General features: G+C 47.4%; 1 protein-coding gene across 1 annotated transcript; it reads left to right on the top strand.

The window, feature by feature from the left end:
• Positions 1–305: 305 nt before the first annotated feature.
• On the top strand, positions 306–19,294 carry LOC311198484 (olfactory receptor 14A16-like; the record flags this gene model as incomplete). Its single annotated transcript, XM_084272441.1, has 2 exons — positions 306–582; positions 18,804–19,294. The coding sequence occupies 2 exons, from the start codon at positions 306–308 to the stop codon at positions 19,292–19,294; spliced, it is 768 nt and encodes a 255-aa protein (XP_084128567.1).
• Between the last annotated feature and the right edge of the window lie 325 nt (positions 19,295–19,619).

Here is a 19,619-nt window from a genome sequence, read left to right as displayed (position 1 = left end):
AAAATTTCTCCTGAATACAGAGAGTCAATCTCAGGGTATTCAATAAAAATTGGAAAAGATTTTCCTCAAAGAAGAGTTCCTGAATTCTCACTGTGCCTTCTCCTCCTTGGACAGGTCTCCACACTTGATGGCAGCAGATGTCCAACAGCAGCTCCATCAGCCAGTTCCTCCTCCTGCCCTTTGCAGACACATGGGAGCTGCAGCTCTTGCACTTCTGCCTCTTCCTGGGCATCTACCTGGCTGCTCTCCTGGGCAATGGGCTCATCATCATCACCATAGCCTGTGACCACCACCTCCACACCCCCATGTACTTCTTCCTCCTCAACCTCTCTCTCACTGACCTTGGCTGCATCTCCACCACTGTTCCCAAATCCATGGACAATTCCTTGTGGGACACCAGGGCCATTTCCTACACAGGATGTGTGGCTCAACTCTTTTTCTTTGTATTTTCGATCTCCACAGAGCTCTGTCTTCTCACTGTCATGGCCTATGACCGCTACGTTGCCATCTGCCACCCCCTGCACTACGGGACCCTCCTGGGCAGCAGAGCTTGTGTCCACATGGCAGCAGCTGCCTGGGCCAGTGGGTTTCTCTATTCTGTGCTGCACACTGCCAATACATTTTCCCTCTCCCTCTGCCATGGCAATGCTGTTGACCAGTTCTTCTGTGAAATCCCCCAGATCCTCAAGCTCTCCTGCTCAGATGCCTACCTCAGGGAAATTGGAGTCATCATGGTCGGTGCCTGTTTAGCTTTTGGGTGTTTTATGTTCATTGTGGTGTCCTATGTGCAGATCTTCAGGGTTGTGCTGAGGATCCCCTTGAATCAGGGACAGCACAAAGCCTTTTCCACCTGCCTCCCTCACCTGGCCGTGGTCTCCCTGTTTCTCAGCACTGCCGGTTTTTCCTACCTGAAGACCCCCTCCATCTCCTCCCTATTTCTCGACCTGGTAGTGTCATTTCTTTACTCGGTGTTTCCACCAGCAGTGAACCCCCTCATCTACAGCATGAGGAACCAGGAGCTCAAGGATGCCATGTGGAAACTGATGACTGGATGTTTCTAAGCAGCAATAAACTGCTCATCTTCTTCTTTATATCACTGGCCATGGAACTCACATTGGGAACAGTCTGTACTTAGTAGATTTTTAGTTGTGGGGCTTTTTTTGGATTCTGTTTTCCATAAGTCTCAAAATCGTGGTTCACCTTCATCCCATTCCCACTGCTCTATCTCCCAGTCTTCTGTTACCTAGACGCTGAGTAATGATGAGCTGTGCTCTTGTTGCATCATGTCTGCCTCCAAGGGGTCAAAATATTCCTCCCTTACAAAAACAATTTAGCAGCACATTTTCATCAGCTGAATCACTTGACTACTTAGGAACTTCCAGAAATCTACCTATGGCAGCAGAAGAGATAATGACCTTCCCCTGTACCTGCATAACTGCTGGTCGTTTCCTTTCATCTGCCTTGTCATTCCGGTGTTTCCACCTCTCCTGATGACACAGCCATGCTTAAGGACATGTTTTCAGCAGACTAGGCGGACATGTGCACTTCAGTTTGCTCACAGGTTTCCACCTCTACTTGCTCTCTGGTGATTCAGAAGCTGATAAAATGTTTGTTGTCTGCTTTGAGCTACAGAGAGTTGGAAAATGTCCCATCTTTAAGAATTCTAGTGTACTGCTCTGTCAAGAGGTCAGTGTGTTAATAATTGACCTTTCTATGTATCTCATTGAAACTATTCTGGGAGAGAATCTCCTCTGAAAGCTGACCCCCTTCACACGCTGCTTGGCTGTAACAGGCAGCTGAGGAGAGAGATTTCATGGGTATTAAACTGTGTCATGTGTAACTGCTGTTTGTTGTCAGAGAAATCTGTCTGTGCCTGTGAGCACAGATGATGCCAGGAAAAGTGTTGGGAGTCCCAGGATGCCAGTGAGGGAACTGCTGGGCTTCGGGAAGAGCAAAGTTCTCCATGCAGGGTTGGATCTGAAGAGACTGCTTTTCCTGCCTGTCCAGATCTCCTCAGGAGACCTCTGGACCAGCATCCATTGCAGCATGCTGCTGAACTTTCTTCCATGATCCCTTTTGGTTTATATCAATAAACACATTTTTGCCTCTCTCTTAAGAGTGAAGTGCATCCCTCCTATCTATCCCTTCTGTGACAGTTGGGGAATGGCCTGTTGGAGAGTGACAGGGTACCTTGGGTTCTGGCAGACAGTAGGATGACCATGAGCCAGCAATGTGCCCTCCTGGGTAAGAGGGACAATGGCATCCTGGGGTGTATTGGAAGGGGTGCTGTTACTAGGTCAAGAGAGGTCTTTCTCCCCCTCTTCTCTGCCCTGGTAAGACTTCACCTGGAATGTTTGGTCCAGTTCTGGGCCCCTCAGTTCAAGAAGGACAGAAAACTCCTTGAAAGAATCACAGAATCACAGGGTTGGAAAAGACCTTTAAGATCATCAAGTCCAACCATTCCCATTCCCAGCTAAACCAGATCTCTAAGTACCTCATCTACCCTTTTTTTGAACACATCCAGGGATGGTGACTCAACCTCCTCCCTGGGCAGCCTGTTCCAGCCCTGACAACTCTTTCAGTAAATTTTTTTTTTCTACTATCCAATCTAACCCTGCCCTGGCACAGCTTCATGCCATTGCCCCTTGTCCTATCTTCTGTCACCTGGCTGAAGAGACCATCGCCCACCTCGCTACAACCTCCCTTCAGGTAGTTGTAGGTAGTGTTAAGGTCTCCCCTCAGCCTCCTCTTCTCCAGGCTAAAAAGCTCCTGCTCTCTTAGCTGCTCCTCATAGGATTTGCCCTCCAGCCCCTTGCCCAGCCTGGTTGCCCTTCTCTGCACTTGCTCAAGGACCTCAATGTCCTTCTGATGGTGAGGAGCCCAGAACTGGACCCAGCACTCGAGGTGCAGCCTCATCAACGCTGAGTACAGGGGCACAATCGCCTCCCCAAACCTACTGGACACACTGTTCTTGATACAAGCCAGGATGCCATTGGCTTTCCTGGCCGCCTGGGCACACTGGTGGCTCATATTCAGCCTGCAGTCACCCAACACCCCCAGGTCCCCCTTGTTCTTGTGTCGATAATTGGGATGGTGCTTTTACACACCTTCCTCAGGAGTTGGCATTATTAGGTTCAGTAGTGATGGATGCCTGTGTAGTCTTTAGTTACTCCTGTTGTACAAACCAAAAAGGCCAGAATGTTAATGCTACTTTAAATGGGGTAATTATGTTTCTCCTAATGTCTCTGTTCTGTCTCTATTCCAGTAACCCTTCCTGCAGGTGTATTCTTAATATGTGGGGACCGTGCTTGGGGAGGTTTTCCCTCACGCCTTAATGGTGACCTTGTTTGATTCAAATACTTAAACAACTAATTAACAAATCCCTTAATTCGGCTGTTTTGCTTGTGCAAGAAGAAAAAGAGGGAATCGTGGGAGCCTGGCTGGCCGATCAAGGCCACAGCTACTTGGCTTGCAAAACAGCCTTAAGAATTCACTAACAAGGGGCTGAAAATCCTGGGAATGAGAACCTGTAATGAGATCTCATGGTACTTTGAAATTCCATTGTGGTGAGAGAGACCTGGTATGGAGCAGATGACCTTTTCCCCCTCTATGCTGGCCCCTTGTTATGTAACCCTCAGATGTATATAAGCAGCTACCAGCTTGAATAAAGTGAAGTGATTGCTTTTAACCATACTGGAGTGCAGTCTGTTCCTAGTGACGCTCTGAACTTCCAAAGCCCCTGGATATAAATTATTTCCCAAAATCTGGATTTTGGACAGGGGAACTCGCAACATCCCTCTATGACAAAATCCTCTGGCCTCATAATCCCTCTATGACACAATCCCCTGCCCACACAATCCATCTGTGACACAAACCCCTCGCCACACAATCCCTCTATGAAACTATCCCCTGACCTCACAATCCATCTATAACACAATCCCCCTGGCATCACAATCCATCTATGAAACAATCCCCTGGCCTCACATTCCCTCTATGACACAATCCCCTGGCCTCACAGTCCTTCTATGAAACAATTCCCTGGACAGATTGTTATCGACAAACGAGACACTCACGCAGGGAGTGTGATTAGCAGCAGTTTATTCAGAGAGAAAGAAACAGCGCTGGGCGGGAGGAGACCTAAGTCTCACCACTCCGCGCCGTAGAGGGGTAGGATACAAGTATTTATACTCTTTAATAAACAAAGCAATCTATTTTCCAGTTATCTATTAATTCTTGTGATTAGCCAAGCAAAGTTTCTTATTCATTTTTGTGATTAGCGAAGCAAAGTTCATATATTGTTTTTCTTCGTCTTCTTGTACAATCATTAAACAGACCTCTTCATTCTTCCTTATCGATGACCCTGGTGTAAGATGTATTTCGCACATGGTTTCCTTTCACACTAGTGTGGTCACAAACTATTTTATAGGATGTTTTCCAAATCCGCCTCGTCTTCTTTCTCTTCCTCTGATCGCTCATTCCATTTCATAAGCATAATACAAAATAAGCTTAATATTAACTTCAAACTATTTTACCTTTGTTTTAACTCGTACAAGCATAAAAAGAATCATTCCCTCCTCCTGCAAGCAGAAAAGCTTCTAAAGCATTCCGTTTATGATCATTCATCCAAACCTCGTACTATTTCAACTATTATCGGAGGAATCAGCAAACGTTCACTTGTCCCTTAGTTGGCCCCTCTCCCATATTTGCTCATCTTTAACAGCAAGCTCATACATTGGCTACTTAATTTCTATGGTTTCCACTTCTAAGTTACCTATAACTCAATTCCATGTCTCGTTAGCAACTAACAATATTCGTTACACAATCATTCTTACAAAATCAGAACATTACAACTTGTTTCAAGGTACATGTGGTTTACTGAACAAAGGCTCATCTATCACAATCCCCCCTTTTTCTTTTTATCACCATTTTGTTCAGTAAACCATTATAACTTTCGGTGGCTTAGTATAAGAGTTTAGTCAACTGGGGAAAGAGTTAAACCATGATTCATACGAGCCTTGTTGAGATTCTCTTTCTCGTCATCTCTTTTCCAACCCTTCCCTAAGTTTAGCCACAGTATCTCTAACAATGTCGGTATGATCTGCATAAATACAGCATTCTTTTCCTAAGACTACACAAAGTCCCCCTTGTTTTTTTAAAAATAGGAGATCTAAACCTCTCCTGTTCTGTAACACCACCTCATATCGTGATCTTAGGGATTTTTCCATTAACATTAACTTTAAGGACCTTTGAATCCTCCCACCTAACAAGGGTCCTTGGCATGGTCTAATTAATTGCTCCCAGATACATACAATAATTAAAATAATCAGCCAGGATGGGTGGTGGTATTCTGATTTCCTACAAGGTTTTTCTTGATCCCATTTATTGCCCTCTAGCCCCCCTTTTTCTTTTCCTAGGTGCGTGTGTTCCTGAGGCAGTGTTAAACCGGGATTTGCACTAGGGCAGCTCCTCTGAGGCTTGCGCGTTCCTCTAATCTCGGGGTTCCGTCCTCCACAGTTTTTACACCTCTGCCTCGCCCGTCGGCTCGGTTGCTTCGAGTCACGGGGTGTTCCATCTTCCCGGCAGCAGGGGTATTCTTCAGGAGGCGCCGAGATTTTTCTCTTAGCGCACCTTTGTTTGAATTTCTCCCAGTTATTCGTTTTACTCTGGGGAGCTGCACCATACTCCACTTAGGTCTCTCCGGCAACACACCTGGACAATAGTTATTGAAAGAGGAACAGGCTCGTTTGGGTGGAAACATTAATATTCTGGTAACCTATATATATTCCACCACTGTGGTGACCATTTTTCAATTTCCCCTTAAGCTGTTTTATACTCAAATATTTCTTGTGTCAATTTCAATTTTTGTGTGTAATTATTCCCATAAATTCCCCTAGGAGGGGTTCCTTCCTAACAATGAGACCACCACCGTCCTTGGCAGATTTTACAAATAAAACACATAAAAGGATAACAATTACAACGTTTGACTCCACACTTAACTGTAAAGTTTTTACACACTTATAGTTATAAGTTTTTCCTTCATCACTTATCTGTATAAGAACATCGGTGTTTAAGATCTCTTTAGGGTCATTCTGAGACTTCCAGGGGAATTGGTGACCTTCCAGGATGGCTCTTGCAATGTTGAATCCGAAATAGGTCCCTTCACTTGACTGGCGTGTGTCCATCCACACTCAGCAGTCCTAATGGCTGTATCTGTTGTAAGTAAGACAAGAAAAGGTCCCTCCCTTTTGAGGTGTTAAAGAAGTTTCTTTCCAAGTCTTTATCAGGACTTTGTCACCCGGTTGTATCTTGCGTATCACCATATCCAAGGGGGAGGCGTTGTGCCAATATTCCTTTTCTTATTAACTCCTTTCTTCCTGCCATTAGTTGTGTCTTGTAAGCCTCTACTAGGGAATCGCGGATGATTCCCCAGGTTACTCATGTCATACGACATCCCATATAACATTTCAAAGGGAGAAACACCCACATCAGTTCTCGGCTGTGTTTAGATATTTAATAGAGCCAATGGTAAACACCTAATCCAGGTCATCCCTGTTTCCAATTTTAATCTTGTTAATTGTTTTTTAATTTCTCCATTCATTCTTTCAACTCTGCCAGAACTTTGTGGGTGCCATGGTGTGTGGTGTTGCCACTCAATTCCAAATCTACAGTTTCAACAATCCCAAAATCAATTTGTGTATTAGAAAAGGGTCTATGGGCCAGGATTCTTCCTCCTGCTTTTTCCATGTGTATCTTGTGTTTCCCTCCAGCCAGTGCAAGCAGCTTCCATGCTTGCTTGGTGAACCAGCCAGGGGAAGCAGCTGAGCTGCATACTAAGTCAGCACACCACCACGCAGCTGTAACTCTGTGATCTCCCTGGCCAAGTCCACCCCGCAGATACACTGGCACCAGCAAGATGCCAGCACAGGGGAGGGGCACAGTGCTTGGGAGGAGGAAAACTATTGTTGTAGGCAGCAGTACTGTTAAAAATACTAGTTAAAATATTTTGTGAAACTACAGGATTCAGCTGCTTTATTTTTCTTAGATATTGTCTATTGACCCTTTGACACGTTATACATCCCCTTAAAATTTGCTTAGCCAGATCATATAAACCAATGCACATATACTTAATTACAAATTGGTCAATTAAGGCTTAAGTGCCCCAGTGTGTACCACTGTGTATTCTTTGTAAAATTTTGAGGGCCATTGTTTTAGGAAAAACCTCTCGGCTGTCAGGTAATTCTCAGGTTCCTGAACTATTCTTTTATATTCCCATCTTTATTAGTTTTTCTTACTCCTGTGGTATGAATTTCGGTACCTGTGGATTTAGTTCTTTCTGCCTCTTATCCGATATATCTGTGTCCCTAGTCTCCAGAATTAGTAAAGCAGCTCTTTTAGCTTCTTGGTCAGCTAAACTATTTGCTCTTATTTGCGGGGTTAACCCTTTCTGGTGTCCCCTCAAGCGTACCACTGCAATTTTCTTAAGGCCCCTTATGGCTTGTAAGCTCTTGATGGATTAGTCTTTTCCTTGTAAATTTGTTAACCCTCTCTATTCCCAAATCTTCTAAATGTATAAGCTATTCCAAAAGCATATTTTGAGTCTGTGAATATGGTTCAAGATATAAAAATTGGGCCGGATTCTGCAGAGAGGTAGTTTCTAGACACAATGTTGGAGAAGCAATTAATATCCATTTGTCCGCTTTTTTTGTTGTAATACTCCCCTGATGTTATGTGGGAGATTACTTTCAACTCTCCTCCAAAGGTAATTTTGAGAGCTTCCTCCACCAATAGTGCCGTGGCTACTATTATTTGCAGACAAATGGGCCATCCCCTGCTAGTCGGGTCTAATAGTTTGATAGGCTATAGGTTTTTGCTTCCTGCCCACTCCTGAGCCAATACCCCGTATGCAACACCTCCCTCTGTATTAACAAATAAGAAAAAGGGTCTCCGCAAGTCGGGTAAACTGAGCATGGGGACATTTGTCAATTCCCTCTTAAGTGTTTCCAATTTTTCTCCGTCCTCTGGAGTCCACTTTAGCAACCCATCATGAGCTAATTTAGCATATAAAAATTTTGCTTTTCCACTAAAATTCTCAACCCATTGTCTACAATGCCCAAAAAGTCCCAATAATTGTTACACTTGTCGTTTATTTCTGGGCAGAGGCATAGAGAGTATTCCATTAACCCTTTCACGATCCAATTTCTTAGTTCCTTTACTGAGTCTGTGTCCTAGGTACTTAGCTACTTCTTCTACAGACTGTAATTTTTGTTTAAACACCTTTAAACCCTGTAAACCTAAAAAGTTTAAAAGTTTAATACTCTCCCATCTAATTGTTTCCTCATCTTCTCCGACCAACAACAAGTCGTCCACATACTGGACGAGGGTTACTCCTTGGCCCGGCTCATATTCCCGTAAAAGTCGTTAGTTTTTTAATTTCTGGTTTCAATCCCTTCCTACCCTCCTCAGGTAGTGGGCATTGTTTAATTTGTACCGGGACCTCAGGGTCCTTAATCACAATCACAAAAGGTTTAATATTTAATCTTCCCGTGGTCTCTGGGGTATACCATACCTCAGGGTTCATTTGCTTTTCGTCTTCAACTTTAAGGGAGCATAATTTAACTCCTAATTGGTTTTATTTATTTATTTATTTATTTCCAAAGAAATTCCTAGTTTACCCATTAAGTCTCATCTCAGTAAATTATAGTCGGCTTCAGGCACCAGCAACAATGATTCTAAGCCAATTTTGGAGTTGCTTTCAAATAATATTTCCTTGACCACGGGTACCGCAAAGGGTTCCCCTTTTGCGCCAATTACCTGTACTGTCTCCAAGGAAATTTTACATCCCCGTGGGTAAACTTTGGATGGTGGATCTTTCCGTCCCTGAGTCCACGAGGAACTCAATTTCTTACTGCTGGGGACATACTTTCAGTTTTACCAGGGGCTCTGTCTTACTCCTTATCCCCAGCAAATAAAGTTCTTGACACCCCTAGTCTTCTTTAAACATTTTCTCATCCCCCCATTGCCACTTCTCGTAAGGGGTTCTCTTTCACTTAAAGTGTATAAATTTGCCCTTGTTTCAGAAATTATCCAAAGGGCTGCATTCTAAACTAAAGGGTTCCTTTACATTTACACTCAAATTTAGAGCTTGACATACCCAATCCTCAAAGGAACCAAATCGGGGCCAAAAAATATTTTTGCCAATTTCTTTTTCTCCCCATAGATTTACACAATAATGCATCATTTTCTCCTTAGATTTTCCTTTTCTCGTAGAAGATTCTCCCCAATGACGTATCATCAGTCCTAACGGACTTTCCGGGGGAACCTTGGAATCGGGGGTTAGTTTAGTTTTACTGTTCCCCTGGCCCATTTTTAAAAATACCTCCGAACGGAAACGCAATGACTTACCAGTACCTTCGGTAAAAACCGGAACCGTAGGGCCACTGTACTGGAAGTCCGAAAGCCCACAACGTCTGGTGAGCTTCTTCGTTCGGTATTCTTCGTGCACGGAAATCAGATTTTTCTTTCTTTCTCTCTGCCGTTCGGAAAATCTGGGACTGATCACCAAAAAACCTCCCTCGGGCCACTCAAAATAGAGTGGGGCGCCTCCCGTAGAAGTATCTGGTGATCAATTACCGGATCCGAGTCACGGCACCAAAATTGTTATCGACAAACGAGACACTCACGCAGGGAGTGTGATTAGCAGCAGTTTATTCAGAGAGAAAGAAACAGCGCTGGGCGGGAGGAGACCTAAGTCTCACCACTCCGCGCCGTAGAGGGGTAGGATACAAGTATTTATACTCTTTAATAAACAAAGCAATCTATTTTCCAGTTATCTATTAATTCTTGTGATTAGCCAAGCAAAGTTTCTTATTCATTTTTGTGATTAGCGAAGCAAAGTTCATATATTGTTTTTCTTCGTCTTCTTGTACAATCATTAAACAGACCTCTTCATTCTTCCTTATCGATGACCCTGGTGTAAGATGTATTTCGCACATGGTTTCCTTTCACACTAGTGTGGTCACAAACTATTTTATAGGATGTTTTCCAAATCCGCCTCGTCTTCTTTCTCTTCCTCTGATCGCTCATTCCATTTCATAAGCATAATACAAAATAAGCTTAATATTAACTTCAAACTATTTTACCTTTGTTTTAACTCGTACAAGCATAAAAAGAATCATTCCCTCCTCCTGCAAGCAGAAAAGCTTCTAAAGCATTCCGTTTATGATCATTCATCCAAACCTCGTACTATTTCAACTATTATCGGAGGAATCAGCAAACGTTCACTTGTCCCTTAGTTGGCCCCTCTCCCATATTTGCTCATCTTTAACAGCAAGCTCATACATTGGCTACTTAATTTCTATGGTTTCCACTTCTAAGTTACCTATAACTCAATTCCATGTCTCGTTAGCAACTAACAATATTCGTTACACAATCATTCCTACAAAATCAGAACATTACAACTTGTTTCAAGGTACATGTGGTTTACTGAACAAAGGCTCATCTATCACACAGATAATCCCTCTATGACACAATCCCATGGCTTCAAAATCTCTCTATGACATAATCCCCTGGCCTCACAATCCCTCTATCACACAATCCCCTGGTCTAACAATCTATTTATGACAAAATCATCTGGCCTCACAATACCCTGGCTTCACAATACCTTGATCTCACAATTCCCTGGTCTGAAAATCCTCTGGCCTCTACAAACCATCTAAGACACAATCCCCTGTCCTCAAACTCCATCTATGTCACTCTGCCCTGGCCTCACAATCTCTCTATGACGCAATCACCTGGCCTCACAAACCATGTATTAAAAAATCCCATTGCCTCACAATTGACTGGCCTCATAATCCACTGGCCTCACAAGCCCCTGGTCTGTTCAGATCCCTCTGAAGAGCCTCCCTACCCTCAGGCAGATCAACACTTCCTCCCAGCTTAGTGTCATCTGCAAACTCACTGAGGGAGCATCCAATCCCTTCATCCAGGTCATTGATAAAGATGTTGAACAGAACTGGAACCAGGACTGAGCCCTGGGGGTGCCACTCGTGACCGGCCTCCAGCTGGATTCGGTTCCATTCACCACCACCCTTTGGCTCTGCCTGCCCAGCCAGCTTTTAACCCAGCTGAGGGTTCACCTGTCCAGGCCAGTGGCAGCCAGTTTCTCAGTCAGAATGCTGCGAGAAACTGTGTCAAAGGCTTTCCTGAAGTCCAGGTAGACACATCCACAGCCTTCCCCTCGTCCATTAAGCCGATCACCTTGTCATAGAAAGAGATCAGCTTCTTCAAGTATGATCTGCCTTTCCTAAACCCACGTTGACTGGGCCTGATCCCCTGGCCATCACACGTGCTGCATGATAGCTCCCAAGATGACCCTCTCCATGATCTTATCCGGGACTGAGGTCAGGCTGACAGGCCTGTAGTTCCCTGGATCCTCCTTCCGCCCCTTCTTGTCTGTGGGTGTCACATCTGCCAGCCTCCAGTCGAGTGGAACTTCCCCAGTCTGCCAGGATTGCTGGGAGATGATGGAAAGGGGTTTGGCAAGCACATCTGCCAGCTCTCTCAGCACCCTCGGGCGAATCCCATCTGGCCCCATTGACTTGTGTGTATCTAACTGGCCAAGTAGGTCACTCATCATTTCCTCCTGAACCATGGGAACTTTGTTATTCTTCTCCTCCCTGTCAGTCAGTTCCTGAGGATGAGCACTCAGGGAATATCCATCCTTACTATTAAAGACTGAGGTAAAGAAGGAATGAAGGACCTCAGCCTTGTCCTTATCCTTTGTCACTAATGTTCCCTCTGCATCCAATAAGTGCTGGAGATTCTCCTTGACCCTCCTTTTACTGTTAAAATACCTAGAGAAGGACTTTTTATTGTCTTTTACAGAACTGGCCAGTCTGAGTTGCAGTTCAGCTTTAGCCCTTCTTACTTTTTCCCTACAAGATCTCTCTACATTCCTATAGTCGGCCACAGACACCTGCCCCTTCTTCCAAAGCTCATATTTTTTCCTCTTTTCCCGAAGATCTTCCTGGATCTCCCTACTCAGCCAAGCTGGCTTCCTTCCTCGCTGACTCCTCTTCGGACAGGCTGGGACAGCCTGTTCTTGTGCCACCTTTTTGAGGAGCAACCAACCCTCCTGGGCTCCTCTGCCCTCCAGGGCTGCCTCCCATGGAATCTTATCAAGCAGCTTTCTGAACAGCCCAAAGTCAGCCCTAAGGAAGTCCAAGGTGCTTGTTCTGGTGTCTCCCTTTCGTACTTCTCCCAGTACTAAGAATTCTATCAGCTCATGATCACTGTGCCCCAGGCGTCCTCCAACCTTCACATCCCCCACTAGCCCTTCTCTGTTTACAAACAAGTCCAGCAGGGCACCTTCCCAGAAGAGAAAAATACCAAGGGCAGGGGCATTAGGAGGGGGTTCCCCAGAACAGGAAAGCCCTGAGCCCCCCAAGGAAAGAGGGCCACCTGCGGGCTCCGCGGGGAGGTTTCTGGCAGGGTAGGTCTTCCAGTCCCAGCTCCTTTGGTTTGGGAGGTACGGTTGGACGTTTGGCACGTTGCCAAGGGACAGCCAGACTGGCCCAAGGGCAGAGGCATTAGGAGGGGTTTCCCCAGAACAGGAAAGCACTGAGACCCGAGGTCAGAGGAGCCACCTCCAGGCTCTGCAGGGAGGTTTTGAGCTGGGTATGTCTTTAAACCTTGGCTTCTTTGGTTTGGGAAATACCTCTATGCATTTGGCATGTTGCCAATGGACGCACAAACTGGCACAGAAGAGAAAATTCTCGAGGGCAGAGGCATTAGGAGGGGGATCCCTGGAACAGGAGATCCCTGATCCCCAGGGTCAGAGGGGCCGCCTCCAAGTTCTGCAGGGATGTTTCGGGCCGGGTATGTCTTTCATCCCCGGGTCTTTTGCTTTAGGAGCTACATCAGGCACTGTGCACATTGCCAATGGACGGCCGCTCTGGCTGAGAAGAGAAAAATCCCGAGGGCAGAGGGAACAGAAGGGGGTTCTGGTAAGAGGGAATGATCTGATCCCCAGGGTCAGAGGGGCTGCTTGCAGGCTGTACGAGGAGGTTTCAGGCCAGGTGTGTCTTTCATCCCTGGCTTCTTTGGTTTGGGAACTATGGCTGGCCATTTGGCACGTTGCCAATGGATGGCAGCTCTGTCCCAGAGGGGAAAAATCCCAAGGGCAGAGGTGTTAGGAGAGGGTTTCCCAGAGCAGGAGAGCCCTGTAGTCAGAGGGGCTGCCTGCAGGCTCCGTGGGGAGGTTTCAGGCCGGGTGTGTCTTTGAGCCCCGGCTCCTTTGGTTTGGGAGCTATGGCTGGGCGATTGGCACATTGCCAATGGATGGTCACTCCTACCCAGACAGGAAAGATCCTGAGGGCAGGGGCGTTAGGAGGGTTGGTTCCTCGGAACAGGAAAGCCTCAGGCCCCGGTATCGGTGGGGCTGCCTGCGGGCTCCACAGTGAAGTTTTGCTGCTGAGATGGGTTTTGGAAGCAGCAGTTACAGTTTCCTGCCAGCCTAAACTATAAACAACGAGCAATTCAAGGCCAAAGTCGTGGCCTGAGAGATGGTCACAGTGCCTCTGAGAATCAAATAGAGGAGAAAACAACCCGGCAGCAGCTGCATTTTGCCACCGGAGAAGGAGCGAGAAGATGTAACGAGCTGTGCAGACACCAAGTCCGGAACAGGGAGGGGGAGGAGGCGGCCCAGGTTCCAGAGAGAAAGATTCCCCTGCAGCCTGTGGAGAAACCCATGGAAAAGGCCCAGACCCCCACCTGCAGCCCGTGGAGGGGCTCCATGCTGGGTGGAGCAGGTGGAGACATAGAGGAGATGCTGTGACCCTAAATTGGAACAAGCCCCTGCCAGCACTTGCAGCCAAGAGGAGAAACAGAGACACAGAGATGAGTGAGAGAGAGATTTGCACCGGAACAGGTTTGCTGGGGGAGGCTGGTGACCCCACAGAGGACTGGGACTGAGAGACATTGTGATTTATGACTGCACCCATAGGAGTGACCCACGACTGGGCAGCTGGTGAACAGATAAAGCCCTGGGGAAAGGATTTATGTTGGAGAAGTTCATGGAGGACAATCTCCTGTGGGTGAGACCCCGCGGTGCAGCAGGGGGAGGGTGTGGAATGAATGCCCCCACCCCCCCCACCCCCGAGCCGAAAGGGAAACCAACTTGCAAGGGACTGACCAAAGCCCCATCTCCTAGTCCCTGCCCCCCTGTGCTGCCATCGGGGGAGAAGAAGGGAGGGAAATCATGGCTAGAGTGAAGTCTGCTAAGAAGGGAGCAGGGAGGGAGGTTAGAGGTGTTTTAAGATCTGGAAAAGGAAAACAGCTCATGAAGAAGTAACCGAGAAGCCCATTTTCCCCAGTGCCTGCCCCCCTGTACTGCGAGCAGGGGGAAGAAGGGAGCAAGATCATGGCTAAAGGGAAGTCTGCTTAGAATGGAGGGGTGGGGGGAAGGAGCTACCGAGAACCTCATTTTCCCCAGTCCCTGCCACCCCTGTACTGCGAACAGGGGGGAAGAAGGGAGCAAAATCCTGACTAAAGTCTGCTAAGAAGGGAAAGGTGGGGGAAAGTGTTTTAAGATCTGGTTACGTTTGTTTTAAGATCTGGTCACGCTCCCAAATCCGTTTTTTTTCTTCACTGTTCTTTGTAGCTGTAGTGTAGTGTAATAAAGTAGAGTAGTTTCTCTCTTCTTCACTTTGTGTTGAGTCTGTTTTGCCCACGTCGATGACAGAGTGATCTCTTCCTGTCCTTATTTTGACTCCTGAGCATCTTAATAGGTATTTTCTCCCCTCTCCAACTAAGAAGGGGAGTAATAGACTGACTTTGGTGGGTGTCTGGCCTCCAGCCAGGGCTAAACCACAACAACATTAATAACAGAAGGAGGGCCAGGGACCATCTCCCACCTGTATTGAATGGGGGGAACCATTGTGGTGGAGGATGTAGAAAAAAGGCTGATGTACTTAATGCCTTCTTTGACTCAGTCTTCAGCAGTAAAACCAGTTGTCTCCTGATACACAGATAGATCCCTGATTGGAAAGATGGGGATGGGAAGGAGACCGAAGCTCCCATAATCTCAGGGTAATTCCTAAGTGACCTGCTCAGCTGCTTAGATCTGCACAAGTCAAAGGTTCCAGATGGGATACACCTGAGGGTACTGAGGGAGCTGCCAGAAGTGCTTGCCGAGAATCCTTCCCTTATTTACCAGCTATCAAGGATGACCAGGGTGGTTCCACCTGACTGGAAGCTGGTACATGTGACACCCATCTACAAGAATGGCCAGAAGAATGTCACGGGGAACTACAGGCCTGTCAACCTGACCTCGGTGCTGGGGAAGGTGATGGAACAAATCATCCTGAGTGCCATCATGCAACACATGCAGGACACGCTGGGGCAGTCTGTTGCTGAAGGAGGGCAGCCCACTAAAGTGACCAACCCTGGAGCAGTTGGTGATGATCTGAAGCCATGTGGGAAAGACTCACGTTGGAGGGGTTCATGGAGGACTGTCTGCTGTGGGTGGGACACAATGCTGGAGCAAGGGGAGACTGTGAGGAGTCGTCCCCTGAGGAGGAAGGAGCGGCCAAGACAATCTGTGATGAACTGACCACAATGCCCCTTCCAATTCCCGACCCCCATGCTGCCCAGTCGGAGAAAGAAGTGGGGAGTGAAGTGGACCCTGACAAAAACAGGGAGGGATGTGGGGCTGTGTTTTAAAGTTTGGTTCTTTTCCTTTTTCCTCATTGCTCTACTCTCTTTGGACTGGGTAATAAATTAGATGGGTTTCTTGAGAGTAACTCAGGAGAGTGACCGCTGCATGATCTCTCCCTGTATTTAACCTGACCCTCTGTTACATCTTCTCTCCCCTATTCAGCTGAGGAGGGGGAGTGATAGAGCAGCTTTAGTCAGCACCTGGGACAACCCAGCACACATTCAAAAAGAGGTTGAAGAGGAAGAATAAGTACATGGGGGTGTGGGGTCACTGCTCATAGGCTATAGTAATGATCATGACACTCTTGCCCACAGGAGCAGCCAGGTAGATGCACAGGAAGAGGCAGAAGTGCAAGAGCTGCAGCTCCTGTGTGTCTGCAAAGACCAGGAGGAGGACCTGGCTGATGGAGCTGCTGTTGGACATTTGCTGCCTCTGGCTATGGGAAAGTGTTGCAGAAGTAAAAGACAGAAGTCAGGAGAGATTTATACACAAGGAAAATTCAAATGCTCGGTATGTATGGGAGCTGAAACCTCTTCCATCGGCTCACAAAGAGTCATTGGTGGTCTTCAGTTTTGGGTACAGGCAAATGAGTGTGACATACATTCTCAGTCAGAAGTCCACTCTCATAGAGAAGGGGATCTGGCAACTTGCCTCCAGCTCGAGTAATTTCCATGGGAGCTGGGACCAGAAGCTCCCAGGCAGCAGGTGCCAGTTTTGTCGCCACTGGAACTGGGGTAAGAGAACTCCCAGCTCCAGCACCTTTGAAGAAGCCATAGGCCAGAGCTGTGTTCCCTTCCAGCACCAGGTGTGCAAAGCAAGGATGAGGGGTCTGGAACGACTGGCCTGACTCCCTTCTTTTCACAGGGGACAAGAGTTGCCTCCCTGTCCCTGCCTGGGGCTCCTGTATCATGGGAAGACAAGAAAAGGGGATTGTCCTGCCCAGCTCTGGTTTGATCAGCAGAAAGAACTCTGCTGGACACAAGGATTTCTCCCCAGCCAAGGGAGGGAACGTCAGAGAGGACTTCAGTATTTTTCCAAGTTAGTTCCTTGGAGCTCCAGGGACACCTTGCAGGAGCCTGTGGGGAATGCAGTGTGTGATGTATTCACCTGCTCCTCTGCTGGGAGCTGGGCTGGGCTTCTGGGACAGTGGGAGCTCATGAAACATTACAGCTCTGGCCAGGAGCAGCTCCTCTGCCAAGCACACAGGGCTGGGGACACTGCCTGGAGGCACCGAGGGGAGACCTGTGAGGCTGAGAGAGCTGACGGATGCTGAGAGCTCACTGGAGGAGAAATCTCCACAGCACTCTGCCTGGTATGTCTGTGGGTGCAGGGCAATGCAGGTTCTGTTCCTGGAGGGATCTCCTAAAGCTGGGACATGGGGCAGTGTGTGGGGTCTGTCAGGGGGACAGGTTCTCTACAGGACAAGGAAGTGCTGCCGGTCAGGGATGCCTTTCTGCCCCATCAGCTCTCTTTTCCTGGGCAGGGTTGCAGAGGTGTGAAGCAGTGTTTGCACCCAGGGGTGCCCAGGGCTGTCCTAGTGAGCAGGGTCTGCACTCAGCCTGGTTCATGGGCTTTCCACAGTGATAGAGACAGCACCTGTGGGTTTGAGGATTGACCCAGGGAAAGGCAGCGTAAGGTCCTCCTGCTGTAAGAAAGTGCTGAATGGGTCAGCTTTGCTCCCAGCTCCAGCTGATTTCTGAGAAATTCCAAAGGGATTTGGAAGACTAACATCATGGAAACATTTTCCTGATGCTTGCCTGATTATTCTGTCTTTACTTAGACTTCTCCTCTCCTGTGGGCTGTGCTGACTGTGGTAGATGAGAACTTATTACTCCACTCAAGAATGTGAAATGAAAACACAATTCTCATTGAGATGGAGCTTTTCCTGAGCCCTGCACTGGGGCAGTGCCCTGATGCCAGGAGGGGTCTGCAGAGCTGAGCACAGGGCAGGTTGGATGAGTTCTGTAAGCACAGGGCACGAGGTGAAATGGGCAGAGAGAAGCAGCTGCAGGGACAGCTCCAGGCAGCAAAGACATTGTGAGGGAGGGAGAAGGAGCTGCTTCCAGAAATGCCACCCAGCACAGACTATGACCCCAGGATTGTGTGGCTTACTAATGAATCTTTGGATTGGCTTCCCTAGAGAAGAGAAACCCCTGATTGTATTTCATCCTGTCCTTGTCGTTCCAGCTTTGTCTGAATAACTGGGGCAGAGGGTAGCTGAGACCAGAGCTGATGGACAGAGCAGCTCTCCCCACTCTGCACTCAGGGGAAGGTTCCACTGCCACTGCAGCAGCAATGTCAGGGAGTTCTGACAGAAGAAACACTCCTCAGGTACAGTCAGGAGACAACCAAAGCTCCAAAGCTCTGCTCTGCCCTCGGTTGAAACTGGAGTGACAGTGCTGAAAAGCTCTTTCCTATCCACAGGGGATTTCATGCCATCCTTCTATTTAGTGACTGCTGCAAGACAGGACTGATTTCTCCAGGGCCCACAGCTGACCCTTCTCCCAGCAGTGGCATGCTCTAGCCAGCACAAAACAGACCTGCCAAAAGGGACCTGCAAAACTCTTCCAAAATACAGTTTTTCCTCAGAGAAGAGTTCCCTAAATTCTCACTGCCTTTTCCTATTTGGACTGGCTTACATGCCAGCAAAAACATATGTCCAACAGCAGCTCCATCAGCCAGTTCCTCCTCCTGCCCTTTGCAGACACACGGGAGCTGCAGCTCCTGCACTTCTGGCTCTTCCTGGGCATCTACCTGGCTGCTCTCCTGGGCAATGGCCTCATCATCATCACCATAGCCTGTGACCACCACCTCCACACCCCCATGTACTTCTTCCTCCTCAACCTCTCTGTAACTGACCTTGGATTCATCTCCACCACTGTTCCCAAATCCACAGCAAATTCCTTTCAGAACACCAGGGCCATTTCCTACACAGGATGTCTGGCTCAACTCTTTTTCTTTATATTTTTTATCTCAACAGAGTTCTGTCTTCTGACTGTCATGGCCTATGACCGCTACGTTGCCATCTGCCACCCCCTGCACTACGGGACCCTCCTGGGCAGCAGAGCTTGTGTCCACATGGCAGCAGCTGCCTGGGCCAGTGGGTTTCTCAATGCTGTGATGCACACAGTCTGTACATTTTCACTGCCCCTGTGCCATGGCAATGCTCTTGACCAGTTCTTCTGTGAAATCCCCCAGATCCTTAAGCTCACCTGCTCAGATGCCTACCTCAGGGAAACTGGCTTCCTTGTGGTTACTGCCTGTTTAGCTTTTGGTTGTTTTGTGTTCATTGTGGTGTCCTATGTGCAGATCTTCAGGGCTGTGCTGAGGATCCCCTCGCAGCAGGGACAGCACAAAGCCTTTTCCACCTGCCTCCCTCACCTAGCTGTGGTCTCCCTGTTTGTCAGTACTGGTGTGTTTGTCAACCTGAAGCCATCCTCCATCTCCTCCCTATTTTGGGACCTGGCTTTGGCCTTTCTTTACTCGGTGGTTCCACCAGCAGTGAATCCTCTTATCTACAGCATGAGGAACCAGGAGCTCAAGGATGCCATGTGGAGACTGATGACTGGATGTTTCTAAGCAGCAACAAAGAGTTCATCTTCTGCATATTGCTGGCCTTTGAACTCCCATTAGGACCCATCTGTATTTTGTAGGGTTTTTTAGTGGTTGTTGTTTTATTTCGTTCTAGTTGGTCTAAGGTATTATAACATTGTCTATTTTCATCCCATTCATAAAGCAGTATCTCCAAGTCTTTTGTGACCCACAGACTGCATAATGACAATCTGTGCTCTCTTTGCATCATGTCTGCCTGCAAATGGCTAAAATTTTTCCTTCCTTTTTAAATTTTATTTGTTATATAAAATATTACAAGCACATTTTCATCAGTTTAATCACTTGTGATGTG

The sequence above is a fragment of the Gallinula chloropus genome, assembly GCF_964237585.1.
Source record: "Gallinula chloropus genome assembly, chromosome: 18".
Taxonomy (NCBI): Eukaryota; Metazoa; Chordata; class Aves; order Gruiformes; family Rallidae; genus Gallinula; species Gallinula chloropus.
This window is presented reverse-complemented; position numbering and strand designations above follow the sequence as displayed.